This window comes from Portunus trituberculatus, chromosome 46, assembly GCF_017591435.1.
Source record: "Portunus trituberculatus isolate SZX2019 chromosome 46, ASM1759143v1, whole genome shotgun sequence".
Classification (NCBI taxonomy): domain Eukaryota; kingdom Metazoa; phylum Arthropoda; class Malacostraca; order Decapoda; family Portunidae; genus Portunus; species Portunus trituberculatus.
This window is the reverse complement of record NC_059300.1, coordinates 17,197,503-17,221,084: the sequence shown is the minus strand read 5'-3', so window position 1 is coordinate 17,221,084 and position 23,582 is coordinate 17,197,503. Positions and strand designations below refer to the sequence as shown.

General features: G+C 40.1%; 1 protein-coding gene across 4 annotated transcripts in view; it reads right to left on the bottom strand.

Moving 5' to 3' along the window:
• Positions 1 to 23,582, bottom strand: part of LOC123519816 — a 113,211-nt gene that overhangs the window by 53,496 nt on the left and 36,133 nt on the right. For all 4 annotated transcript variants that reach the window (XM_045281336.1, XM_045281334.1, XM_045281333.1 and 1 more), the window contains exons 2-3: positions 15,493 to 15,632; positions 20 to 1,863 (exon numbers count right to left, since the gene is read on the bottom strand). In XM_045281336.1, coding sequence (XP_045137271.1) covers positions 20 to 1,863; positions 15,493 to 15,632 — 1,984 coding nt within the window. The remainder of the gene's footprint in view (positions 1 to 19; positions 1,864 to 15,492; positions 15,633 to 23,582) is intronic.

The following is a 23,582-nucleotide window of genomic DNA, read 5'->3' as shown; positions in this document are numbered from 1 at the left end:
CACTGATAACAATACTTACTGTTTGCATCAGAAACAGCAAGTTCTTGCTGCTTCTCAGGTTCTTCTTGCTTTTTGTCAAATTCTTCAGTTAGTTCCTTATATTCACTCAAGGCAACTACCATCTTATCAATATCAACATCATAGTTTTTCTTTTCTTCTTCCAGAGCTTCAAGTTTCTTATTATACTCCTCTTTAACCTCTTTGATTTTCTTCTCACATTCCTTTCTTTTTGTGGTTAGCTCATGGAACTGCAATGATAATTCTTTCAAAGACTTGAAAGCATTTTCCTTGGACCCAATGACTGGTTCCTTGGAGAGACTGCTAGTCTTTTCCTGTTGATCATCAGTTTCTTTGTTGCTGGTGTCAGTCACCACTTCTTTTGCAGTGTCTGTGCTATCATCTCTGTTAGTTTCTTTGTGAGTTGAAGCTGTAATTAAAGCGTCAGCACTACTTGATAAAGATGTAACATTTGATACTTTGATGAACAGCCCACTATCTTCTAAGGGTTCTGGTGTTATTGCACATACATTTTCTCCTGAGCCATCACCACTTTCTTGGGAAGAGCCATTATCTATTACAATGTACTTATCCTGAGGTACATTAGATGGGTGTGAAGCCTTTTCATGTATAGTGACAATATCACCATGGTTTTTTTCAGATGCCACACTACTGACTGAGGAAATCTTACATGGAAAATCACTATCTTCTTTTTCTATATTTTCTTTGTTCTCTAATTCAGCTGAATCACTTAATCGACTAGGTGCATTTGAAGAATCTATAGTGCTTCTGAAAGTTTTCAGTGGTACCTGAACCAAAGATGTGACCAAGCAGGAAGGTGTGGTACTCATTGGAACTGCTGATGGTAAACTAGCAGAACTTGAAATACTGAAAGGTACCATAACCATTGGCTGTTGATTTCTATCTATTTCAGTTGCCTTTTCCTGTCCGTCATGTTTCTGCTTCTTGCTTGTTTCTTCAGATTTTTCCAGTAAAGGACTGTCTTTTCTCTTTTTACTATAATTTAATTCACGTGCAGATGAAACAAGATTTTCTCTATCAATACTCGTTTCCTCTAACACAGTTTGAGAACTAGTGGTGTATATCTCCTCTATCTCATTACTATCAAAATATACAGTACAGTCAGAGTTATTAGAATCTTGTGAATTATCTGATTCTTCACCATCCCTATTTTCATGTTCTACAGTATTTGTTGGCTGTGCTTCCACACCTGTGACATCTTCTGTTACAGATGGTATTCTTTCTTGTTTATCATATCTTATCATACTTTCCTTTAATTTTAAACTCATCAGCTCAACCAGAGATTTGGTTGGCAATTCCACAGCATTCTTTACATTTTGACTTTTTTCTTTTCTTTTTATTGTTGTATTGTTATGTGGAGGATGAACATCAGGATAGGGTAACTTTAATTCAGGGTGCTGGACTTCTTTAGAAATTTTAGTGGTTTTCATAAATTCCTGGGAAGCTTTATATCGATTAGCTTGATGTTGAAATGCCCTTCTTGCAGACTTCATTAGCTTTGCATCTGTCTTTTGCAAAACATTTTTCTTTTTCCTTTTTTGTATCTTCATTTCTTTCTTTTTCACTTCCTTGGAACTCCATGATGGATTATTTAGATCAGGCAGTTCATCTGAGCTGGAAGAACCTGGTGCATCTTGGTCTTTATCTTCTCTTTGTCCAGTGATGTCACTATCTTTGGTGGCAGATGAGTTATCACTATCCTCATCCTCACTTACTGCAACAGCAAAGTTTTCATAATCTTCTTTTTCAGATTCATACTCTAAACTTGATTCAACTGATGTAGATAACTCCTTTCTTGGGGAAGACTTACAAGATGATTCAAACCTAAACAAAAAAAGATATAAGAAAAATAATTAAAGAAGAATAAATTAATACGAACAACTAACATATTTTCTTATAAAGTGAATACATATAATGACAGCATGAAACCCATATATATATATATATATATATATATATATATATATATATATATATATATATATATATATATATATATATATATATATGACTTGAAAAACAGGGCGTCTATAGCGTATACGGTACAGGAGAGAAGACCCACAAAGGATTATCTTCATTATATCCACTTCACAACGTTTTGGGAAAGTACATATCCCATCTTCAGGTACAAAAAGGCACTGTAAAACCACACGTAAAATGTAAAAAAAATTACCAGACGCAGTGGTCCTGCTACTTGTTCCTCCAACAGGTAAGTGGGGAGGGAGACTGGCTTACCAGTATTTATAGGCTCCTACTCACTAGATAGCAAAATCTGATTGGTTTACTAAGAATTTCCTATCCAATACAAAATATAGTACAAAATTCTAATCTATCATAACTAATGCAAAAAAAGAGAAATTTTAAGGTATGATGTACAACAGTTAGTCTACTACAGAAATATTTTAGCCTGAACGAAATACTCAGTGCTGATTGGTTGAAACAAAGTACACGTATATGAACCTACGACTCCTAACTCTCTTAATATTTTCGAACTTGGTGAGATAGTGTCATTATAGCATAGTTAGGAGTCGTAGGTTCATATACGTACTGTTTCAACCAATCAGCATTGAGTATTTCGTTCAGGCTAAAATATTTCTGTAATAGACTAACTGTTGTACATCATACCTTTAAATTTTCTCTTTTTTTGCATTAGCTATGACAGATTAGAATTTTGTACTATATTTTGTATTGATTGGAAATTTAGTGAACCAATAAGATTTTGCCATCTAGTGAGTAGGAGCCTAGAAATACTGGTAAGCCAGTCTCCTCCCACTTACCTGTTGGAGGAACAAGTAGCAAGACCACTGCCTGGTAATTTTTTAACGCTTTACGGTGGTTTACAGTGCCTTTTGTACCTGAAGATGGATATGTACTTTCCCAAAACGTTGTGAAGTGGATATAATGAAGATAACCGCCTTTTGTGGGTCTTCTCTCCTGTACTATATATATATATATATATATATATATATATATATATATATATATATATATATATATATATATATATATATATATTACTGTCATACCTTCCAGAAAAGCATTACAAAAACAATGAGTTGATGTAAGATAACACAAAATTTTGATGAGTACTGTAAACTTTTGATGTGTCTTTCTTTACTAGGTTGCCTGATTAAGTATGTTATTCTACACTAGCAACAATACCTATTACAGAAAGCTAGTTACATATTATGACACAGAAAGGAAAAGATAAGAGAACCAATATTCAGTAATAAATATAATAAGTGTAGGAAATCCCTTAACTTTACATATGATATCAAGCATGATGAAGTAACACTTAGTTAATAACTTCATCTGTCCATTGGCAGCAGTAATTCATGAGAAGGAATCAGCTGGTGAATAAGTATGATAAAGTACAACAAGATGAAGAGATAGAGGTTGAATGGCAAATTGCTTCAAATTAAGATTATAAAAAAACAAAACAAAGAAAAAAGAAATAAAAAAAAAAAAAACACCCAAGATCATGATTAAACACACACACACACACACACACACACACACAAGCATGGAGAATCCAAGATAAGAAAGACAAGGAATCATTTCAAGAAGTATTTCAAGAACAGTTAAAAGAAAGAGATGAAAATATGACAAGCAAAATGATAGGAGTCCTCAAGAAAAAAGAAAATTTAGTAAGAGAAATTGCAGAAAAAAAGAAGAGTGTAATTATTTTTGGACTGAAAGAAAAAAATGTTAAATATAGACCAAGAAGGGAAAAAGACGAAATGAAATCAGTAAAAGACCTACTAAAACATCTGAATGACGAGGATAGACAGAACTTAGAAGAGGAAGTAGAAGAAATCCATAGAATGGGACCATATCAAGAAGGAACAGTGAGACCAATTAAGATATTACTAAAATCACAAGCAGCAGCAGAAGAAGTACTATATAGAAAAACGAAACTCAGAGAAACAGAAGGTTGCAAAGATATATATATAAAGAAAAATAGAAACGAGGAGGAAAGGAAGAGACACAATGAACTGGTGGCAGAAGCAAGAGAAAAAATAATGAAAGGTCAGAGGAGGAGAAGAAGGCATTTTTGGAGAATTATAGGAGACAGGATAAGGAAATGGTATATAAAAGAGAAAGAAGAGAAAAGAATGGAGCAAGTTTAACTAAAAATGATAAGAACAAGAGATTAAAAATGATGTATACAAACATAGATGGGATTTTATCTAGTAAATTAGAATTAAGAGATTACATAAAGAAAGAAGAACCAGATATTGTATGCCTGGTGGAAACAAAGTTAAATGAGGCAATAAAAATAGACATAGATAAAAGGTATAATATATGGAGGAGAGACAGAGTGGGTAAAGGAGGAGGAGGAGTCATGATGATGTTAAGGAAGGAGATAGTGGTAAATCAAGTGGAGTTTGGGAAGGAAAATCAGAAATACTGTATGTTAAGATGCATATTAACAAAAAGGAGTTAACAATCATTGGAACATATGTGCCACCAAAACAAACTCATGGACTAACCAAGAATATAGAGACATGATAGATGACACAATAAGGAGTCTTACAAGAATCATTAAGGAAAGGAGAAAAGTGATATTGGTAGGAGATTTCAACTGTAAGGAGGTAGACTGGGAAAATTATGAAAGTGGTATGGGGGAAGATGCCTGGGGAGATAGATTCCTGAACCTAATGATAGATAATTTGATGGTCCAAAGAGTAAAGGAAAACACAAGATTCAGAGGAAACGATGAGTCGGCAAGATTAGACCTAGTTTTTACAAGGGATATACCAATTAACGATGATATAAGATACAAGTGCCCATTGGGAAAGAGTGACCATGTAATATTAGAGATGGATATAGAAGAAGGAAAGGAAGATAGAGATGAATCATACAAAGGAGACCGATTAAATTACAGAAAGGCTGATATTGAGAATCTCAAGAACTATTTTAAAACGTAAACTGGGAGGAGATGGAAAACTCATTAACGGTTCAAGAGAAATATAACTTATTTTTGGAAATATACAAAACTGGGGTCAGGGAATATGTTCCGAAATATAGACCTAAAGAAGAAGGAAAGAAAGATTGGTTTAATGCAAGATGTGCTAGGGCAAAGGAGAAACGAGATGGAGCATGGAAAAGGTGGAGAAGAAACAGAAATCCAGAAAATAAGGAAAACTTCAAAACAGCAAGAAATGAATATGCTAAGGTGAGAAAGGAAGAAGAAAAGAACTATGAAAAGGACATTGTCGAAAAATGTAAGGAACAACCAAAATTGTTCTACAGATTCATAAATGGAAAAATAAGACAAAAAGAAACAATAGAAAGGTTAAAAGGAGAAAACGGAATGGTGGAAGACCCAAAAGTATGGCAGAACTGTTAAATAGTAAATTTCATGAGGTCTTTACTAAGGAATCCAAATTTGAAAGACCACAGGGTAATAGAGAGACTGTCTATATGAAAGAGATTAAAGTAACCAAGCTTGAAATAAAAAGTTGATGACGGAATTGGATGAGGAAAAGGCAATGGGACCGGATGAAGTCTCAGGCAGAATACTGAAAGAATGTAGGGAAGAACTAGCAAGTCCAATATACAACATCATAAAATGCTCAATAGAAAATGGAACAGTGCCAGTGGAGTGGAAAAGAGCTGAGGTGGTTCCCATATATAAGAGCGGAAGGAAGGAAGAACCTTTAAATTACAGACCGGTATCACTAACTAGTGTAATATGCAAGATGTGTGAAAAAGTAATAAAGAAGCAATGGATCGAGTTTCTTGAAGACAACAAAATATTATCAAATAGCCAATTTGGTTTTAGAAAAGGTCGGTCATGTGTGACAAATTTATTGAGTTTCTACTCTAGAATAGTTGATAAAGTACAAGAGAGAGAGGATGGGTTGACTGTATTTATTTAGATCTAAAAAAGGCTTTTGATAAAGTGCCACATGAAAGATTACTATGGAAGTTAGAGGAGAAGGGTGGCTTAAAAGGAAGCACATTGAGATGGATGAAGAATTACTTAAGGGGGAGAGAAATAAGGACGATAGTTAAAGATATGAAGTCCAAGTGGAGAACAGTAGACAGCGGAGTGCCACAGGGGTCAGTATTGGCACCAATACTTTTTCTCGTATATATAAATGACATGCCAGAGGGAATGAACAGCTACATAAATCTGTTTGCGGACGATGCGAAACTGTGCAGAGTCATTAAACAAAAGGAGGATTGTGAAATACTACAGGAAGACTTAAACAAGATCTGGAAATGGAGCAAAAAATGGGAGATGGAATTCAATGTGGACAAAAGCCATGTCATGGAAATGGGAAAAAGTGAAAGACGACCAGTGGGAATCTATAAGATGGGAGATGGAGTAGAACTAGAAAAAGTAAAAAAGGAAAAGGACTTGGGAGTGACAATGGAAGAAAATAATCAACCGGTAAGCCATATTGATAGAATTTTCAGAGAGACGTATAATTTGCTAAGGAATATTGGAGTAGCATTTCACTATATGGACAAGGAAATGATGAAGAAATTGATAAGTACTAAAATAAGACCTAGATTGGAATATGCAGGAGTTGTGTGGACTCCCCATAAAAGAAACACATAAGAAAATTAGAGACTACAAAAATGGCTACAAGAATGGTTCCAGAATTTAAAGGGATGGCATATGAGGAGAGACTAAAGGCAATGGATCTACCAACCTTGGAGCAGAGAAGAGAGAGAGGATCTGATACAAGTTTATAAATTGATTAACGGAATGGATGAAGTGGATAATGAGAAACTGATCCTGAGAGAAGAATATGACTTTAGAAGCACAAGATCGCATAGTAAGAAACTAAGGAAGGGACGATGTCTGAGAGATGTTAAAAAATTTAGTTTCCCGCAAAGATGTGTTGAGACTTGGAACAGTTTGAGTGAGGAAGTGGTGTCAGCAAAGAGTGTACATAGTTTTAAAGAAAAATTGGATAAGTGTAGATATGGAGACGGGACCACACGAGCATAAAGCCCAGGCCCTGTAAAACTACAACTAGGTAAATACAACTAGGTAAATACACACTCTTTAATGGAAGGGAAAGTACCAAGGGAATGGAAAAGAGCAAATATAGTCCCAATATACAAAGGAAGAAAAAACAATGAGTCCTTAACTTATGGACCAGTGTCACTGACTAGTGCTGTGGGAAAGATTTGTGAAATTGCGATTAGAGAAAAATGTCTAGAATATCTGGATGAAACTGAAATAATAAATAACTCCCAATTTGGATTTAAAAAAGGAAGATCATATATAACAAATTTACTAAGTGTAGGATAGAGGCACCTGACAACTGAGGATGGGAGTGGCGTCGCTTAGCTTTCCCACCAGACCGGAAGCTTAGTTGCCCAGTCGCTTCAAAGGGCTAAGGACGCACATTTGTATGGTCACTCAGTAATGCAGCCTAAGAAGTCCTGCCTTTATCTTCCACCCTACATGCCACAGTGACTGGAGCTCAACTGCACACCTATACCTACAATGGCTTCACCACGCTGCCCAGGAGTACCTACACCTCGAGGGTGCAGAGTCGGGACAGCACAGTGGCCTGCTCATGCCGCACCTAGGCCTGATCTGACGGGCCTTCTAAGCGGTATGGTGTCCTTGCTGACACGCTGACCACTGGGCCACAGACCTCCTGCTGCTGCTACACGGGAGAAGTGCAGAGCGGAGATGACACCTGCAGGATTTCAAAAGTGGCACTGCTCAGTGGAGACGTGGCTGTGTCTAGCTGCACGACCTGACGAGTAAGCCGTACTCCACATCCGGCTGCTCTGTGTTCCTGACCTCCAGTATGCCCTGGACACAAGGCTCAACACGGAATAATGGAAGGCTCTGGATCTCAAGGCTGCACTGGACGCCATTGAAAAAACTCATGCTGCAGACGGTGAACCAGGTTGAGAGTTGGTCGGACTTCTTCAGCACATGCCAGGCCCCAGGTAAATCGGTCAGAATCTACATGACCCAGTGTGCCCAATAGGCTCATGAGTGTGGATTCCTGTACCCTGACTATCACAGTGACCTATCCGAGTACATACTCATGCGTAAAGTGATGGTAGGCTTGCACAATTCTGCCCTAAAGCAGGAAGTGTTCTGCCGGTGTGACTCCTTCAAGGATGTAGACAGCCTATGCAACTTTTGTTCCATCTTTAAAGCAGCCCAGCAACGCAGCAAATTAACAGGGCAACGAGCAGTGGCAGAAGCTGATGTTGCCGCCGATGACGTCACTGAGGAGGAGGAGCCTCTGGTCGCTGCCTTGCACCAGCCGGCGCACCCAGCCAAGTTTGGTCACTACAATCCTCCTGCTGATATCCCACCAAACATGGGAGCCAGGTAGTACTATAATTGTGGTGAGATGCACAATGCCAAGAAGATGTCATGCCCAGCATATAGCAGCAAGTGTGGGGTGTGTCGCAAGCGGGGCAATTTCAAGAGGATGTGCAAGACGTCCAGGAAACGGGAGGCAAGTAAACTGGTGAGCAGCGTTACCGTTGGCTCAGCGACCCTGAGCCCCAAGCCTGTCTTGCAGGTGCTCATGGAGCGACAGACGGGCGGGATGACACTAACAATGACAGCTGTACCTGATACGGGGGCACAGGTGTGTTTTGCCGGCCCCACCCTGATGGTGTCACTGGGTCTCAAGCCTGCACAGTTAAAGTGTCAGGCTAGCATCCGAGACCTGGCAAAAATTTCCCTCACCAGCCTTGGCGCAGCTCTGTGCCATATCAGCCTCTCTGGACACTCTTACCATTCAAGAGGTATATTTCATCAAGTCCGTGGAGTGTATATACCTGTCATTCACTACCTGCAAAGAACTTGGTCTCGTCCACTCGGATTTTCCTTAACCATTGCCACTGGTTGCCGGAGCGGGGCTGGTGGGTGATGATGGGAGCGGCAACATCCCAACAAGACCCACCTCTATGCCTCTTCAACCTCTCGAGGAAAATGTGGCACATCTCAAGGAGTAGCTACTAAGACAGTTCTCGTCCTCGACCTTCAACAGTAACAGACATCCATTTCGTGTCATGAAGGGCCCTCCACACCACATCCACCTTCAGGAGGGTGCACGATCCTACACCTGTTACACACCAGCCTCCATCCCCAAGCAATGGGGAAATGATGTGAGGAAACAACTTGATGACGACGTCAAGAGAGGAGTAATTCGTCCAGTGCCCGCGGGGGAGGCTACTGAATGGTGTGCCCGGATGGTTGTAGTCGCCAAGAAATCAGGGAAGCCTAGGAGGATGGTCAATTTCCAGAAACTGAACTCCTATTGCCAGCAGGACATGCACCACACCCTGACCCCCTTCAACATGGTGTACCCCCACACTCCTATAAGACGGTGGCCGACACACACTGGGGATTTCATCAGGTCAAGCTGGAGAAGGAAAGCAGACGCCTGACAATGTTAATCACACTATGGAGGTAGTTCCAGTACTGCCGCACACCTATGGGGCACTGTTCTGCAACTGATGCCTACACCAAGAGATTTGATGATGCTGTGGCTGACTTCCCTCACAAGCATTAAGTGTGTCAACAACACACTGCCTTATGACTCCAGCATTGAGGGGGCTTTCTGGTATGCATGCGACTTTCTGGAGCTGTATGCTGTGAAAGGTATCACCCTCAAGCCTGAGAAATTCAGGTTCTGCTACCGTGAAGTGGAGTTTGTGGGCTTCCACCTTGGATGGGAAGAGTACAAGCTGACAGAGGACAGATTAGCAGCCATCCATGACTTCGCCATGCTGGCACAGCCCACAATCATGGACGTGAGGTCTTTGTTTGGTTTTGTTAACCAACTGGCACCATTCCTGGCCACTGCCCCTGTAATGTCTCCATTCAGGAACCTCCTCAAGAAGCTCGCAGGAAAAAGGTCTGCTGGGATAAACAGCTCCAGCTGAAATTGCGGCAGGCCAAGGAAACCATTTGCCAGCTGGCCAGAGATGAGCTATCGTACTACGACCAAACCAGACCCACAGTGGCCATCACTGACTGGATTAAGGAGGGGATTGGTTTAATGATTCTCCAGCAGTATTGCTCCTGCACGTCGGCTGATACACCATTTTGCTGCAAAGAAGGGTGGTGCCTGGCTCTCTCTGGCAGCTGCCACCTCCCAGAGGTGGGTCTTCCTGCTGGGGTGCCCTAATTTAATGCTAGTCACTGATCATCACCGGCTGGTGGGATTGCTGGGTAACAGGGCTCTTACGGATATTGTTAATCCATGCCTATTCTGCCTGAATGAGCAAACTCTGCAGTATCGGTTCACCATCCACTACCTCCCTGGTAAGAGGAACTGTGCTGCAGATTTTCTATCCAGATATCCATCAATGAATACATCGCCAGATACAACAGACGAAGAATATGATGAGAAGCTAGCAACTGCTGTGGCTGCATCCGTGCTGGCAGCCCCAGACCTCAACGACAGCCTCACCCTTGACGAGGACATGGTACTCCAGGCATCACATGATGACCCTGTTTATCAGCTGCTAATAGCTGAGGTGCTGTCTCATGACTGGTATCCCAAGAGGGCTGAGGAAATGGCATATCTCAGGCGATTCTATGGTGTTAGAGACAGGTTGGGCATATCACGCAGGCTCATGACATATGTCTACAACTGGAAACACCCGCGCCTTGTAATCCCCGATAACCTACACCAGCAGGTGGCGGAACACCTCCACGTCACTAAGACATAACTGTTGAGGAGGGCACAGCAAACGATATACTGGCCCGGCATTGAGGGAGATTTGCGTCACCACTGTTCCTCTTGTGAGACCTACAGCACTCACACGCCATCTCAGCCTCCAGAGTTTCTACTACTCACACCACCACCTTGCTATCTGTTCCAACACACAGTGGCTGACATATGTCAGCTGGAGAGACACCACTACCTGGTACAGGCAACCCCTGCTTAATGAAGGAGTTACGTTCCTAAAAAACACTTCGTTAAGCGAAATTTCGTTAAGCGAACTGATTATAACAAGTTTAACCCCTGACTTGAACTTCCATTGAGAGTAAACAAAGCGAGAGTGCATCATAGTACAGTGAAAGGTTTAATGAAAGTAAATATTATGAAGTTAAACATTTAGGCAGTTTAATTTAAGTCATTATATTGTACACTAATGTACGTATGTACATAACTTTATAATGTTGATGATCTTGAATTTATGAAGGGAGGGAGAGTGAAACGGGAAAGACACTAACCAGCAACTTGTGGAATGCAAACAAAGGGCGCATCATTGTATCACATACAAAACTTATGTACCACATTTACACAAAGCTTTCCATTTTATCCATTGTAGAGTCACGAGTTCAGGTGGTTCTTTTAGCTTACAAGGAAGATACGGTCTCACCAGCCTTCTTAATAGAGTCTGCTGACTTGAAAATAGTAGAGACAGTAGATGGAGTCAAGATGGTGGCGAGCAATGCTATTAGTTTTCTCGCCTCTCGTGTCTGTGAATAATATCCAGCTTCACTTCGAGAGTAAGAGACTTCCTGGTCTTCTTAGCAATGCTACGTGACATTTCACGGTGTTTTGATAGTAAGTTGAGCAAGGGAAGATGAGCTGCTGCTGACGCTGTTATTGTTTTGAATGGAAGGAATGAGTGGTGCGTGTGTTGTCCACGAGAGGCACTGGTGTATTCAAAAGCCTGTCAGCTTGCGTGATATGGCGGGGCTTTCAAATTTAGAAAAAATTACCTGGATAAAACTTCGTTAAAGCAAGTTTGGTGTTCGTTAAACGAGCAGATGGTAGTAAAATTAAACCTTCGTTGTAACGAAATTTCGTTGTGTGAACCTTCGTTAAGCAGGGGTTGCCTGTATATGCAGACCGGCTGATGAAGTGGCTGGAAGTGTCACACTTAGCAGAGGACATGACCTTAAGTGGAATTAGGGACCGTCTACGGCAGTACTTCTGTTGCTCGGGTGCTCCAGAACAGCTCTCCATGGATGGGGGAACCAACATAGGGAGTGAGGAAATGCAGACATTCTTTAGAAAATGAGGGGTGATCACACGTGTTATCATGTGTGATACAATGATGCCCTTTGTTTACATTCCACAGGTTGCTGGTTAGTGTCTTTCCCGATTCCACAATCAAACGACAGAGCAGAGGCGGCAGTGAAGACAGCCAAAAGGGTGCTGCATGGCAACACTGGGATGGACGGAAGCCTGGACAATGCCAAGGCATCGCTTGCACTACTGCAGTACCTCAACACTCCACTCCATGACATCGAGACATCACCTGCGCAGCTGGCAACGGGCCGACATTTGTGAGATAGCGTGCCGACCGTCACACGCAGGTTAAAGATTAACAGCTTCTGGGGGCAGACTCTACATCAGCGAGACCATCAGATGGGGAACCATATTGAAAGAGCGCTACATGAGTGGGCTAACACTCGTCACCAACCTCCCCTCATCCCTGGCGGCAGAGTACTGGTGCAGTATCAACACACCAAGGCATGGAACAGGGCAGGACAGTCGAGGACAGGTAAACAGACAATACCTCATATAGTTAAATGGCAGTGGGCGGGTATTCCTCAGGATGAGGGAACACCTGAGGCCCTACCACATGCTCCCAGCGGTTGACGAGCCAGATAACACGAGCCAGGACGTGGCCAATGCAGCACACCTACCAAGTCTCGCCCAACAATCACAAGTGTGCGCTCCAGCCAAGAGGCAGACACGGCCACCACGATGACTTGAGGGCTATATTGCATAACACACACACACACACACACACACACACACACACACACACACACAAGCAAATACAAAGTCTTTTTCTTTATTTTTGTATGCCATTTGAGTATTTCTATTCTGTACAACTTAGCAATGCTTGGCTTTCCCACCAGACCGGAAGTTTAGTTGTCCAGTCGCTTCCACGGGATAAGGACACACCTCTGTAAGATCACTCAGTAAAGCAGCCTAAGAAGTCCTGCCTTTATCTTCCACCCTACACTAAGCTTCTGTACTAGAGTAACGGATGAGATACAAGGAAGAGATGGATGGGTTGGCATAGTGTATTTACACATTAAAAAAGGGTCTTGACAGAGTACCACATAGAAGACTCCCATGGAAAATAGAACACATTGGAGGAAAACAGGAAATTATCTGAAGCTGGAAGACAGACTACTTAACAGAAAGAAAAATGAGAACAATGACAAGAGACGCCCCCATCAAGTTAGAGCACAGTTACTAGCGGTGTACCATGGGGTTCAGTGCTATCATCAATAATGTTCCAAATATATATCAACAATATGCAAGAGTGCTTGAGTAGCTATATAAATTTGTTTGCATACAATACAATACTCTTGAGAGTAATAAGGAACAACAAGGACTGTATGGAATTGCAGAAAGATATTGACAAGATCTGGGACTGGAGCCAAAGTGGAAATTAGAATTTAATACGAGGAATTGCCATGTGATTTCTTTCTTTCTTTTTTTTTTTTATGTAGGAGTGAAGACTACCAAGGGCAACAAAATGTTAGGGAAATAAAAAGGCTCACTGGAACTGCACATTCCCTAAAAGGTCTGAAAGATTCAGCCAAAAGCCACGGACAAATGTCTTGACACCTCTCTCTCTTAAAAGAATTCAAGTCATAGGAAGATGGAAATACAAAAGCAGGTAGGGAGTTCCAAAGTTAACTAGTGAAAGGTATGAACGATTGAGGATACTGGTTAACTCTTGTATTAGAGGGTTGCACAGAATAGGGATGAAAAGAAGAAGAAAGCCTTGTGCAGCAAGGCCACAGACACAGAAGGAGAGGAGGCATGCAGTTAGCAAGATCAATAGAGAAGTTAGCATGAAAATAGTGATAAAAGATAGAAAGAGATGCAACAATTCGGCGGTGAGAAAGGCTGAAGACTGTCAGTGAAAGGAGGGGAGTTGATGAGATGAAAAGCTTTTGATTCCACCCTATCTAATAAAGCTGTATGAGTGGAAACCCCCCCAAATATGCAAAGAGTACTCCATACAAGGACAGATAAGGCCCTTGTACAGAATTAATAGTTGGAGGGGCAAAAAAACCAGCAGACATGCCGCAGTACACCTAATTTCATAGAAGCTGTTTTAGCAAGAGATGAGATGTGAAGTTTCCCGTTAAGATTATGAGTAAAGGACAGATCGAGGATATTCAGTATGGAAGGAGACAGTTGAGTGTCATTGAGGAAGAGGGGATAGTTGTCTGGAAGGTTGTGTCGAGTTGATAGATAGAGGAATTGAGTTGGAAATGGGTAAATGTAATTGAAGACCTACATGGGAATACAAAATGAGAGAAGAGGTTATAATGAAAAGGAAGGAAGAGAAAGATCTAGGAGTGATTATACAAGACACCCTGACTCCAGAAAGACACATAAATGTGTTATTTACTTCAACATGCAAGACACTAACAAATATCAAGGTGGCATTGAATTACATGGATAAGAGTATGATGAAAAGGTCATACCCACTAAGATAAGACCTAGATTAAAATATGCAGCACTAGTGTGGTCACTGCACATGTAAAGGAACATAAAGAAACTATAAAGAATCTAAAGGACAGCCACAAAGATGGTGCCAGATATTAAGGATCTTCCTTATGACATGAGACTGAAGGAAATGGAAGTACCAACTTTGAAGGATAGACAGGCGAGAGGAGATCTAATAATGATGTACAAGATAATGAACTGTGTGGAAAAGATAGATAGATAAGACTTGGTATCACTAACTGAGAATTGAGATAGACAAACGAGAGGACATTCAAAGCAGATTAGGAAAAGTGAAACATTTCCACATAGGACATTGGACATCTGGAATGACTTGAGTGAAGAGATTGTAACAGCAGAAAGTGTGCTTAAATTTAAGGAAAACTTGGATAAAAAATACTTACGGAGACAGGTCACTATGAGCCCTGCTCAAATCCTATAATGCATAACTAGGTAAATAGTAGGTACACACACACACACGCATGCACACACACACACACACACACACACACACACACACACACACACACACACACACACACACACACACACACCGCGTAGTGTAGTGGTTAGCACGCTTGACTCACAATCGAGAGTGCCTAGGTTCGAGTCCTGGGAAGCGGTGAAGCAAATGGGCATGCCTCTTAATGTGTTGCCCCTGTTCCCCTAGCAGTAAATAGGTATGGGATGTAACTCGAGGGGTTGTGGCATCGCTTCCCCGGTGTGTGGAATGTGTGTTGTGGTCTCAGTCCTACCTGAAGATCGGTCTATGAGCTCTGAGTTCGCTCCATAACGAGGAAGACTGGCTGGGTGACCAGTAGGCAACCGTGGTGAATTACACACACACACACACACACACACACACACACACACACACACACACACACACACACACACACACACAAAAATCACTGATAATAAATTACAGAATAAAAATAAGTAGTCATGAACATGATCAGTAACAAAACACTACTTGCATCAATAACAGCCAAAAACTTACACATCTCGTATTCCTGTATATTTCTTGATTGTTTCAAGGGAAAGCCTCTTCAGTGCTACTCTTGGACTTGGCTGTTGTGAAGATTTCCGTGTATGATGTAATGAAAGTACTAAATCATAGATGGCTTTCATCCTTGTCATCTGTCAATTGAAAACAATGGATCAGCAGTTTTATCATGGCAATCGCCTGTAGGCATAGACAAACATTACTGATATGTAGTGACCACAACTAATCATTCCCATTCAGCTCAATCTTGCTAGTGAAAGGAGGACAAGGCACTGGTGAATGTGTCAAGGTAGGTTGGTCATTACGCACAAAAAGATTTATCAAAACCAATATAAATCTGCATTTTCACACACTACTCCCATTTTACTTTATCCCCTTCTAAATATACAATCCCCGGGTCATGGTGCGAGCTTGATAAAATTCCACTTTAGTAGCAAATAGGGTCTTAGTTCTGCCATACCAATATCCAACAAATGTCATGTTGATAGCTACAAGTCATTCTCCTGGCTATTTAACAGTGAATGGCATTACTATTTCATAGTGATTGGTTGCCTGAACAAATGACATCACTGGATTACTTAAACATGGTATAGAAGCACTGGACTCTTGCTTGAGCACTAATACCTCACAAGAACAGCAGGTAGTTATATCACTCAATGAAAGGATCCATAATATATAAAATAAACTTGATTCAACCTTTAAAACTCACAAATCTCTAGACCAAGCATTGATTCTAAATTAGTAATAAAACTTCAAAGAGTAATATCTAAGACAGATGGTCAGTCATACTTATGTGTCGTGCATTCTATAAAACTGCAGCAAATATAAAACAAACAGGCAATCATAATTAACCAACACAACACATATATGAGTTTTAGCCTCCTGGTACGACATAGTAGACACCTGCCAAAAATCAATTTACTTCCAGCAAGGTATAATAGCACTAGTTCTGGTCTTACAGACCAGTTTAGGGGATGCTGTGAACTTACCCTTAAGCTAGCTGTTATCCCACTGAACATCTCCACTTGTGTGTGTGTATGTGTGTGTAAATACAGGCAACCCTCGCTTAACGAAGGGGTTACGTTCCTAAAAAAAACCCTCCGTTAAGCAAACCTTCGTTAAGCAAACCGATTATAACAAGTTTAACCCCTGACTTGAACTTCCATTGAGAGTAAACAAAGTGAGAGTGCATCATAGTACAGTGAAAAGTTTAATAAAAAAAAAATTATGAAGTTAAACATTTAGGTAGTTTAATTTAAGTCATTATAATGTACACTAATGTATGTATGTACGTAACTTTATAATGTTGATGATCTTAAATTTATGAAGGGAGGGAGAGTGAAATGGGAAAGACACTAACCGGTAACCTGTGGAATGTAAACAAAGGGCGCATCATTGTATCACATACAAAACTTATGTACCATATTTCCACATGGCTTTCCATTTTATCCATTGTAGAATCACAAGTTCAGGTGGTTCTTTTAGCTTGCAAGGAAGATATGGTCTCACCAGCCTTCTTAATAGAGTCTGCTGACTTGAAAATAGTAGAGACAGTAGATGGAGTCAAGATGGTGGCGAGCAATGCTATTAGTTTTCTCGCCTCTCTCGTGTCTGTGAATAATATCCAGCTACACTTCAAGAGTAAGAGACTTCCTGGTCTTCTTAGCAACACTAGGCGACATTGCAATGCGTTTTGGTGGTGAGTTGAGCGAGGGAAGACGAGCTGAGCTGCTGCAGATGCTGTTATTATTTTGAACAGGGAGAGTGAGTGGTGTGCGTGTTGTCCACAAGAGGTGCTGGTGTATTCAAAAGCCTGTCAGCTTGTGTGATATGGTGGGGCTTTCAAACTTGGAAAAAATTACCTTGGTAAAACTTTGTTAAAGCAAATTTAATGTTCGTTAAACGAGCAGATGGCAGTAAAATGAAACCTTCGTTGTAGCAAAATTTTGTTGTGTGAACCTTCATTAAGCGAGGTTGCCTGTATATATATATATATATATATATATATATATATATATATATATATATATATATATATATATATATATATATATATATATATATATATATATATATATATATATATATATATATATATATATATATATATATATATATATATATATATATATATATATATACAGTGGAGACTCAATACTCGAACGTCTAAATAGTCAAACACAAAAGTTCGACTTAATACTCGAAAAAAAAAAAAACTATTAGTCAAACGCCCGTCCATGTGGCTGTAAACAAAGGGTCTCTACCCATGGGCCCCACCTGCCCCACTGGGCCACTGCAGCCAGTTAATCCCCCGCTGTCGTAAGAATAACATTGTCCTGCGCTTTCTCTCTGGAGTTTTTTTGCATTTAGAAGCTTACAATGTCACCAAAGAGGCTTGTTAGTGGTGAGAAAAAGTCTAAAAGAAAGAAAGTAGTGACAACCATCGACAGAAAAAAGGATATTACTGATAAATACGAGAAAGGATGAAGAATAACCGATCTTGCAGCTGAGTACTGTATGGCTAAAATCTACAGTAGCCACAATACTGAAGAAGAAAGAGCTCATTAAAAGAGCTGATGTGACGATTGATGTGAAAAGGCAATCTAAGCAATCTGCAGCAGTGGAAGAAATGGAGAAATTGTTGATTGTGTAGATAAAATAAAGACAGATGGCTAGTGATTCTTTGTCAGAGGGCATAATTTGTGCAAAGGCTAGGCTGCTACATAGTGATCTTTTTTCTGATACTACATCTGACTCCAATGATGATTTTAAAGCAAAGGGTGGTTTGGGAATTTCAAGAAAATAACTAGATTTCATTCTGTTGTGAGGCACGACGAGGCCACAAGTGCTGACATAGTTGCCACTGAGAAATTTGTGCCTGAATTTAAGAAATTTCTAGGTAAGAAGCACTTAAGCCCACAACACATCTTTAATTGTGACGAACTGCCCTGTTTTGAAAAAAAAAAAAATAAAAAAAAGAATTATATAACAAAGGAAGATAAGTGTTTGCCAGGACACAAGCCCATGAAAGACAGGCAAACCCTGCTTCTGTGCACCAATGCTAATGGCGACTGCAAAATTAAACCACTGATTTTTTTCTAAACTTGAGTCTCGCAATGGTTGCAATGAATTACCTGATTTATAGGTATCAATAGTCAAACTTTTTCATACTTGAACAGCCATTTGGAAAGAATTAAGTTTGAGTATTAAGTCCCCACTATATATATATATATATATATATATATATATATATATATATATATATATATATATATATATATATGTATACAGGCAACCCCCTTTAACGAAGGTTCACACAACGAAATTTCGCTACAACGAAGGTTTCGTTTTATTACCATCTGCTCGTTTAACGAACACCAAACTCGCTTTAACGAAGTTTTATCCAGGTAATTTTTTCCAAATTTGAAAGCCCCACTGTATCATGCAAGCTGACAGGCTTTTGAATACACCAGGAGCTGCTGGTACTAAGGCCTGCCTCAGGAGAAACTCTGAGCTACCTGTAGAATAAACATCAAGATCAAGCCTCTCGTGGACAACACAGGCGGTGCCGATACAATGGCCTGACTCAGAAGAAATTCTGTGTCACCTGTAGCATCAAGATCAAGATCACGCGCACCACTCACTCCCCAGTCAAAACATAACAGCGTCACCAGCAGCTCATCTTCCCTAGTTCAACTTACCACCAAAACGCCCTGCAATGTGACCTAACGTTCCTAAGAAGACCAGGAAGTGTCTTACTCTCGAAGTGAAGCTGGGTATTATTCACAGACAAGAGAGAGGCCAGAAAACTAATAACATTGCTTGCCACCATCTTGACTCCATCTACTCTCTACTATTTTCAAGTCAGCAGACTCTATTAAGAAGGCTGGTGAGACCGCATCTTCCTTGAAAGCTAAAAGAACCACCTGAACTCGTGACTCTACAATGGATAAAGTGGAAAGCCTTGTGGAAATGTGGTACATAAGTTTTGTATGCTGTACCATGATGCGCACTTTGTTTACATTCCACAGGTTGCCGGTTAGTGTATTTCCCGTTTCACTCTCCCTCCCTTCATAAAGTTAAGATCATCAACATTATAAAGTTACGTACATACATACATTAGTATACATTATAATGACTTCAATTAAACTACCTAAATGTTTAACTTCATAATTTTTACTTTCATTAAACCTTTTACTGTACTATGATGCACTGTCGCTTTGCTTACTCTCAATGGAAGTTCAAATCAGGGATTAAACTTGTTATAATCGGTTCGCTTAATGAAGTTTCGCTTAAACGAAGTGTCTTTAGAAACGTAACCCCTTCGTTAAACGGGGGTTGCTTGTACAGTAATACCTCGAGATACGAATGCCCCAACATACAATTTTTTTTATATAAGATGAAAAATTTCATACAGTTTACGCCTTGAAATACAAAGATATTTTTAAGATACCAATAACCATCGGTGGGTGGCGCAGTGATCACTCGGCTATCCGTGTCCATCCAAACATTCAGACCACGTTGTGTATCGTTGTTCATCCTTTGTGCATGTATGTGTCTGTGCCCCTCAGCAGTGTGTATTTTTTCTTAAGTTTTGTGAACTCATGACCCAGTGATCATGGGTCGCAAAAGCAAAAGTTTGGCAAGAAACACACAAAACAGCCTATATTCACACACTGATTATACTTAGAAATTCAATAAATAAGTGAGTACAAATGGTGTTCTGCCCACAAGAAACTCTTCCTCTTTGCAATGCAAAAAACTAGAAGTCTCTAGATGTCATGGTTACCAAAATATCACAGGTTGAATGAGGTGGTATCATCGGTTTACATGGCCTTGCATCCGATCGGATTCAGTGGCCTTGGCTAGAGCGATAGAAAACGGGCCCCTTGTATCCTCTCTCTCTCTCTCTCTCTCTCTCCCCCCTGTCGCCTGTTCTGATACCACTCTCATTCAAAAGTTGTCTCCCGGTAACTTCTATACCTGAGGTATAGAAGTAAGGTGCACGGGAGAGGTGGCGGAATCAGACACAGTGAAATCACTGTCGCTCCCACCATCCATCGTTGGTGATACAGTGACGTAGAGCATATGTTTCCTCATGATGAGTGTTACCAGCTCACAAGCAAAGAAAATGGGAAGAAAATAGCCAAAATATAGCCATAAAAAGTCTAAACGTCTATCGACATGCCCCAAGTCTTGCGTAATGAATGTCTATCGATGTGTCCCGAGTTTTACGGATTAAGTTGATATTTTGGGCAATATAGTTCATTTATATCATGCATACAATAAACAATGTATTTATCTTATATTAAATCTATATTTGGTTACATTTAAAGCATGTAAATTTTTTGGGGAGATAAATTCATATCAAAAGAACTAATTAATTCTATTTCCATTAATTTCTATGGAAAAATTTATTTGATACACGATTTTTTTTATATACAACAATTGTCACGGAACGAATTAAATTCGTATGTCGAGGTGCCACTGTGATAAGGACAGGCAGAGAAGAATGAGATTGTGTCTACCTGGGGCTGGGATTCAGCGGGTAAGTGCTCCGCTAGACACGTGTTTCGCGGACAGGATCAAACCCACTGTTTTCCTCAGTGCGAGGGGAAATGACATTTGCAAGGTAAGGAGTGAGGAGCTGTTTGGGAGATTTAAGGAGGCTTTGGCCAAAATTAGAAATAAGAATGCAACCCCTGTGGTATGCAGTGTGTTGCCAAGAAGAGAACTGGGAGGTGAATGGCTGTCCAGGGCTAGCACAATAAATTGCAGGCTTGCAGATCACTGCAGGAGCAATGGATGGGCATTCATCGATAACTGGGACCTCTTTTACGGCAAGGATACCTTGTATGCCAGGGATGGAGTGCATTTACCATGCCAAGGTGTTCAGGTTTTGGCTGGAACACTTGAAGGTGAGTTAAATGCACTCCGGCGCTTTTTTCGGTAGACAGGAGAGGGAAGGGGCATCGGTGATCCATAGGGATGAGAGAATAGTCAAATCTAGAAAAGTAACCAGCTTAGTAAGTGTGAAGAATAGTTTAAATGTGTATTATACAAACTGTAGGAGTATTTCAAATAAAATTGATTTGCTGAGAGGAGCAGCTTGTGATGAAAACTTTGATATAATTGCATTAACAGAATCCTGGTTAGATATGTCAGGGAAGGTATTTGATCAGGAAGTGAAAATTGATGGTTATACACTTTTTTCATAAGGATAGGGAAAACAGAAGAGGGGGAGGAGTGGCCCTGTATGTCAAGGACACACTGCAATGTTGCATAAACAGCAAAATTAAGACAGATAGCAAAACAGAGTCTATATGGGTAGATATTAAGGACGGGTCTCAGTCAGTAGTAATGGGTTTAGTGTACAGGCCACCAAATGCTTCAGACCTCCCTATGGGAGGAAATAAATAGAGCAGCCAGGTACAGTAAGGTATGTGTGGTAGGGGATTTTAACTATAGGAATGTTGATTGGAGCTTCATGGTGGGTAACAGGGAAGTAGATGAGTTCATTTAGGTCATGCAGGATCATTTTTTTAAGCAAGTCATTTTAGAACCCACACAGGGAAATAATATTCTAGATTTAATTCTGACAAACAGGGAGGAGACAGTTACGCAGGTGGAGGTTGGTGGCCAGCTAGATAACAGCGATCACAAAGAAATACGGTATACATTGAAATGCCATGAAACTTTTAGAAAAACGAACAATAGAATACTACCTGACTTCAGGAAGGCTAATTTCGAAGGTTTAAGGGAGTATTTACAAGTTGCTTGGCAAGGGGAAGGCAGATATAGTCAGGTAGAAGGAAGTGAGGAGCAGAGAAGAGGGGGGAGGTGTGAAGTCGGGGTGGGACGGAGACAGAGTGAGGCGGAGGGGGAAGCTTGATTAGAACATGGGAGGAATTCCTATCAGCTGAGGGTTGGTGCTATCTATACTGAGTTCAAATAGCCAATATTCCATATAAAACAATAAAATCACGAAGCAATGACCCTACCTGGATGACAGACAGATTAAAGAGATGCATAGGGCAAAAAAGAATATATATCAGAAGCTAAAGGCAGGAGATGAGGCTTTAAGGCCACTATAGCATGAATTAGTAAGAGCAGTTAAGAGGTTAATGAGGAAAGCTAAAAGTGAATATGAGTTGAGGATAGCCAGCTAAGCAAAGATGGACCCTAAGGGATTTTTTCAGTTATACAAGAAGAAAAGTAGAGAAGAAATAGATCCCTTAAAGACAACAAAAGGGGAAATGGTTAGTTCTGCGGAAGAGATTAGTAGAATTATGAACAAGTATTTTTCAACTGTCTTCACCCACGAGAACACACAGGAAATCCTAGATAGTGAACAGATATTTAGGGCAGAGGATAATGAAAAGCTGACAGATATTCATATAACTAAGGCGATGGTAGAACAGGAGATATATAAACTAAAGAAATTCAAGTCACCAGGACTTAACGAAGTATATACAAGGGTTCTAAAGGAATGCAAGGAAGTCGTAAGCGAGCCATTAGCGGTACTTTTTAGGATGTCACTGGAGTCAGGTGAGGTACCGATAATGTGGAGAGAAGCTAATGTGGTTCCCATATTTAAGGGAGATAAAACCCTAACGTCTAATTACAGGCCTGTCAGCTTAACTTCAATTGTGGGTAAATTAATGGAATCAATAATAGCGAAAAACATTAGGAAAAACCTAGACAAACACGGCTTGATAAATCAAACACAACATGGATTTACGAAGAAAAAGTCGTATCTTACAAACTTGTTCAGCTTTTATAGTAAGGTTTATGAGGTGGCAGATAAAGGTGATAATTATGACGTTCTATACAGTTAACTCTCAATTTATGTGATAGATGTGTTCCAAGAGGCATTGCGTATATCAAAATTCGCGTAAAACAAACATGTAATTCTCATAAGAAACAATAGATAATAAGGGGGGATGCAGGATGTGGTCTAAAAAAATTCATACAAAATACTCTATTTATTTGACTAAATTAACATGTTTTTATTATTTGCCATTTTAAATACTAGAAGTGTATTTAAAGTAAAGGGAAAAGCAAGAAATAATAAGAGAAAACAA